Source organism: Sinocyclocheilus anshuiensis, unplaced genomic scaffold (genome assembly GCF_001515605.1).
Source record: "Sinocyclocheilus anshuiensis isolate Anshui unplaced genomic scaffold, SAMN03320099.WGS_v1.1 scaffold380, whole genome shotgun sequence".
Classification (NCBI taxonomy): Eukaryota; Metazoa; Chordata; class Actinopteri; order Cypriniformes; family Cyprinidae; genus Sinocyclocheilus; species Sinocyclocheilus anshuiensis.
The window spans coordinates 159,789-165,639 of record NW_015557081.1 but is presented as its reverse complement, the minus strand read 5'-3'; the positions used below and the strand labels follow the sequence as shown (position 1 = coordinate 165,639).

The window sequence follows — 5,851 nt, the reverse complement described above, 5'->3', positions numbered from 1 at the left end:
CACACACACACATATATATATATATATATATATATATATATATAGATAGCCTTCTCTTTTTAATATTTTGCCTTTAATGCCACATAAGAAAAAAGTCATATTTTGGTAAACCATATTAATGCCATAAATAGTCAATGTTTTTAATGTTTTATGTCACAGTTATCACTTTATGTCAGAATTTCAATTTCATTTCAACTTTTCGTGTTTATTATAACTTAGTATCTCATCATTTCAACTTTTTAATCATAACTGACTTTTTCATAATTTTTACTTTTTATCTCATAATTTCGACTTTTTTCTTTCATTTGAGTTATTACCTAGTATCTCAAAAAATTATTTCTTTATCTGTTGCAACTTCGTATCTCAATTTTGACTTTGTCATAAACATGACTTGTAGTCTCATAATTTCAACTTTTTATGTCATAATTATGACTCTTATGTGCTAATTATGATTTACCATTTTTCCCCCACCTTTTGTGGAAGAAGTGGGCTTCCATAGTGATGGGAGAGGAACAGGATGTTGGCAATTCACTATATACACAAATGTAATGAATGTAAAAAATCTCTACTGTCGTGTAATGAAGAACACAATCTACTGGATACACAATAAATGCACAAAAAACAATCCACAGTAATACAAAAAATAGGCTACTTGAAACAATTCCACCGTGTCAATCTGAGTGAAACCTTGTGGTATGTTTTATGTTGGCGAGTACCTTGTCATTGTGATTCATGACTGCGTTTATCTCATTTAATCATTTCAAATCATTATTTTCATCTTATTCCCATGGGTACAATGCAAAGCTCCAATTTGTCTGTTTCCATGGAAACTAAAAGGAATTCTAAAGGGATGGGAATAAACTTTGTGTAGTTTGGTGTATCAGATTTAGACAGTAGCACTTGTTGGTGTCGATGCGGTTGGTAAGCTATGCTGCGTGTTCCCAACACAGGGCCTCCTTAAAAAGCCCGTCTAACATGGCCGCTGTAGAATGAGTCAGAGGGAGGCACAAACCGGGGACCACACACAAACACACTCAAGCTCTAAATGGGAGAGCCTGGCCAAAAACCTCTACCTCCCTCACTTTCTCTCGCACACACACAGTCTATTGCTTTCCTATACATTGACATAAAATACCTCTGCGGTGTTCTCATATTTCAGTGTTTTTTTCACACTGGCGTTTAAACAACATTAACAAACTGAAGGTGTCTGCCACACTGTCTGTTTGGATATCCAAATGAGTTTTGAAAAAAGGCCTCATGAGTTACCGGCTCTCGGCTGTTCTCAGTACACTTCACTCTTGGTTTCACTGCACCTGGTATGCATTTCCTCCCATGTCTATGAATGTGTCTTTGTAACGTTTGTTAGACTTAAACTTACCACCAATAAAAAAAAAAAACCTGAGCATCCATGTGCAACTCAGTAATACTCAGTTGTCATATTACAGCCTTGGAATATGTCCTGCAGGTGGATTATTTGAATGTAGAGGCTAATGAAATTGAGAAAAATTATGTTTGTATGTGTATTTATGTCTCCGTAACACCATAATAATAATACCTACAAAGTTTCCTTCTGTTCAAATATGTATGAAATGTGTTTTTAGTAATAATAATGTTATTAAAATAGAAAAAGTTTCCTTTTGTTAAAATATTAAAATGTATTAATTATAAAAGTATTGTTTTTTTGTTAAAATATAAGTATTCATTAATAATAATAATGAGAATGAGACGAATATTTATATAAAAAAAAAAGGATTTTATTTCAATTTTTAAAATAGTCAATAAATAAAACACCACAAACAGTAACATCCATTATTGTGTTTAAAATATTAAAATGTATTAATTATAAAAGTATTGTGTTTTTTTGTTAAAATATAAGTATTCATTAATAATAATAATGAGAATGAGACGAATATTTATATTTTAAAAAAATATTTTATTTCAATTTTTTAATAAAAAGGGATAAATAAAACACCACAAACAGTAACATCCATTATTGTGTGTATCCATAATGAACAGGATATTGTACAAACGGAAGGAGGACACTCACCACTGTCTGCGTATCAACAGCAAAGTAAACACTTGAATCTCTGGCCAACTCAAGCATGTTGTGTTTGTTCAGACTATAAGCAGGTTTTTTTATGGCCATATTTAGTCATTCCAGAAAGATCACAGCCAAATGGCATGGATTGAGTTGATTAGTGAGCTATGTTATAATATAACCAATGCTCTTTAAATGTTTTGTGCATTTTAAAAATATATCCTTTAAAATAATACTTAAATAATATGAAATAATATGGGAATTAAGAAGGACATATGACTGTTTAGACTTGTTATAAAGTGAATTTTTAAGCAAAATATAATGGTGAATAAAAATACTCTCATTTCTATTTAGATCTCAGATGTTCATAATATCTACCAGCACAAGTTTGTTTTTAAAAACGTCCATACTGGAAATCAATAAATATCACTAGTTTACACCATCCTTTGCTAGGATCACACACCTTAAAAACATTTTGTGTTCATAAAATATTACAAAATAGTTGTATTGACCTCTTGATCTTTAGTTTGTCTTACACTATTCCTATAAATATTCTGGTTTATAAAATATCATGCAATTGACCTTACATATGAAAACGTGTCTTGGTTGCCTGTTCTTAAGCCCAGTTCTCCTTATTCAGAATCCAGTCCATGTCAGTCACTTCAGGCAGCTATGAGTTCCCAAGCTTTCTATAAAAACGCATTTAGTTTTTTCTCGACTGTTTCAGCTCCAGGGGTCTGAGCGATGTTGTTGGTTGTAATTCTGTAGTTTAATCTGATCCTGGATTTGATTAATAAGGATCTGAGAGAGGAGGATCCCAACCAACTGAAAAAGAGAAGAGATCAAGCTGTCAGTACAAATGAAATCCAAACATAGATGCTTAAAGTAAGTCAGTTTGCGATCGGACGACATCTAAGGTCACCCACAATGATATTTAGATTGTTTTAACATATAATTTTAAGCAGACTGATTGCTTATTCCATGTCAAGAGGTACCTGTGGGATGGCCAGGCCCAGTGCGATAGCCCCCAACAGAAACAGGTTACTGTGGATCCAGTTCACCACATTATCAATGCAGCCATTGGTGTTAATGAAGGCACTAGCTGCAAGATATTCCAGCTGCTGCACCCCATGACCACACATGGTATTTATAACAGTCTGACAAAACAGAAAAAAAGGCAAAGTGGTATTAGGGGAAGGGACATTTAATATATTAGTAAATACCAGTATTATTAATGGCATTTAATATATTAATAACATGATAATTAAATATTATAATATTGAACATATTTATTTAATGATTTAATTATATTTGAATACATTTCAAATAAAATTTTGGACATATTTAAATATATGCGACCCTGGACCACAAAACCAGTCTTAAGTCGCACGGGTAGGACTTCATTTGACAACTTTAAAGGCGATTTTCTCAATATTTAGATTTTTTTGCACCCTCAGATTCCAGATTTTCTCCGCCAAATATTGTCCTATCCTAACAAACCATACATCAATGGAAAGCTTATTTTCAGAGCTTTCATGTGATGTATAAATCTCAATTTCATAAAATTGACCCTTATGACTGGTTTTGTGGTCCAGGGTCGTCGCATATTACATAATTAATCATTAAAAAAAACTGCAAACATCCTTTTTGGAGCCTTTTCTCACCTCCTCTTTGGAGAGCAGACAGCAGGAGAAGGGCACAGAACAACGCTCTCTGCTCGGGTTCTCTTTTGAACAACTGAAGTACATGTTCTGAGACCAATCCATGTAGGAGATTCCCCCACAGCAGTTAAACTGTTCATATCATAAAACGAAAACATCATTATCAACTTTTACCAACTATTATGATGTATTATTCATGTATACACAACCCTGACCTGTTTTTGTCCATAGTCGATGAGGTTCTGAAGATCTATATCATCCCTGTAATGCTTGATGGCGTTGTCAACCATTTCTGTTACTTTTCCACGTGCCTGTAGAGGATAAATTGAATTGAAAACATTAGTATATATATTAGAATTGTCATCTAATGTTAGTGCTTGTTAATCTTTGGTCATTTGTTGTTGTTAGACACATTACACTGGTAAGTGACAGACAGTAGAGGGTGCAACGTGTCAACTAAAAATCCAGAATGTTTGTGACTGTGGGTTTTGTTACAGCATGCCCAGACTGTTTAAGTAGTGTACTTATGCCTGTCTATACAAAGCCTACACAAAGACAGGAGGATTTAACAGTGCACTAAAATACGATACTGTAATCTGTAAGAATTAAAGGTAAATCAACGCAGTTTAGAATTAAACGAGCATCGGTTACTTGAGTAAATACAACTCAAGTTCACATTAACATATATCCAGGCTTGTGGCATTGGCATAAGTATACTAATGTCATTCATGATGACTTTTACCTTGTCTGAGAAGACAAAACCCAGAACACCAGCCACTAGCTGCAGCAGAAAGATGATAGTTAGGATGATGCAGAACTGCAAGGGAATTAAGAGTTTGATATTAGGGTTTCTTTTATGTTTTAAAATTTCTATGTAAAATGTATCTTGTAGTTTTATCTCCACTAAGAGCCAACTGTGTCCCTGACTAAAAATGTACCAATACTGTTACAGTATAGTATATAGCAGGCACATTTGAGATACTTTAGCGATTTAAAAACACAAATTACACAAAACTGTGCTGTAATATTATCAAAACCATCTAAAATGTCTGAAAAGCAGACAAAGAAATGGTCCTGTCCTGATGTAACAATTCTGATCAGGCAGCTGGTTTTAGTACTGACCGTCTGCAGTAAGCATATGTTTTCCCTCAGAGAACCCACACAGCCGCAGAATGTGATGAAGAACATGAGAATGCCCACTATCATCAGTAACAGAGCAGGATCCACCGTCAGACAGGCCAGCGCTGCCTCTGTAGAGTAAAACAGACTTATCAGATAGATGGACAGCTTTCGTGGCACTATGGCATTATCTATAACACTGTATATACACAATTTGATCTATAAAAGATTCACTGTATCTCGGTAACCCCTATATTAATGGACAGTGTGGATTAAATTATTAATGCCTGACTTTCTACAAAAGCCCTGGTTACTGAAAACTAGTACTTTTGCATAATGCTCCTTTACAACCACCAGGTGTCAGTATAAGTTACAGTTGACTGACATTCTGAAGTACAGGAAACCATGATAACCACAAATGAATCATGGTTTTGCTACACCAGTAGTTTAACCATGGTATTTGTAGTAAAACTGTGGTTATACAAATGGTAATCAATACGCTAAAAAAAACATGGTTACTACACTTTTACTACAATAACACCATGGTTCATTTTTGTAAGGGAAGGTTCGTTCACTTTCTGTTTCTCACACAACAAAAGGTCCCAGTTTGTCTGACACAATGTAGCCCCCTTTTACTGACACAGCTATCAGGTTACTACGAAACTCCATATAATTTTTCTCTGAGAAATCAGTGTCTGTATTCTTAGACTGAGATCCCTTTAAAGCTAGAAAAGATCCTAGTTGTTACTTGAAGGAGCTATTTATACATTTATTAAAAAATGTATTTATTAAATAATATTTACATAATAATTTGATCTGACTTTCATTCAATCCAATCCTGTTAAGCAAAAGATAGTTTTTTTTTTAATCATAATAATGTTATTGAAAACCATGCATCCTCATTTTTATTTTAGTCATCCCCAGCAGCAATCATTTAATCAAAATGTATGTTCATTATGTGCCCCCCCCCAAAAAAAAACTGTCATATTATAAGACTAAGGAAACAATCTCTATGGTACGCCGATCTAAGTTA

At 33.8% G+C, this 5,851-nt stretch overlaps 2 protein-coding genes across 2 annotated transcripts in view; both read right to left on the bottom strand.

Annotated features, from left to right (window-relative positions):
- The window catches only part of LOC107676906 (smoothened homolog), a 6,615-nt gene extending 6,118 nt beyond the window's left edge, over positions 1–497 (bottom strand). The window contains exon 1 of the mRNA XM_016471643.1: positions 458–497. Within this exon, the coding sequence (XP_016327129.1) occupies positions 458–497 (40 nt within the window). The remainder of the gene's footprint in view (positions 1–457) is intronic.
- Positions 498–1,964: 1,467 nt separating this feature from the next.
- On the bottom strand, positions 1,965–4,947 carry LOC107676927 (tetraspanin-33). Its single transcript, XM_016471669.1, has 6 exons — positions 4,822–4,947; positions 4,442–4,516; positions 3,915–4,010; positions 3,703–3,831; positions 3,034–3,195; positions 1,965–2,863 (listed from the first exon to the last, which is right to left on the bottom strand). The coding sequence occupies exons 1-6, from the start codon at positions 4,903–4,905 to the stop codon at positions 2,762–2,764; spliced, it is 648 nt and encodes a 215-aa protein (XP_016327155.1). The 5' UTR covers positions 4,906–4,947; the 3' UTR covers positions 1,965–2,761.
- Between the last annotated feature and the right edge of the window lie 904 nt (positions 4,948–5,851).

Coding starts and splice junctions, on each gene's coding strand:
- LOC107676927 (XM_016471669.1), bottom strand. CDS start 4,905: ATGATAGTGGGCATTCTCATGTTCTTCATCACATTCTGCGGCTGTGTG. Junction 3,832..3,914: donor TCGACTATGGACAAAAACAG/GTCAGGGTTGTG, acceptor TGATATGAACAG/TTTAACTGCTGTGGGGGAAT. Junction 2,864..3,033: donor TGGGCCTGGCCATCCCACAG/GTACCTCTTGAC, acceptor TCTCTTTTTCAG/TTGGTTGGGATCCTCCTCTC.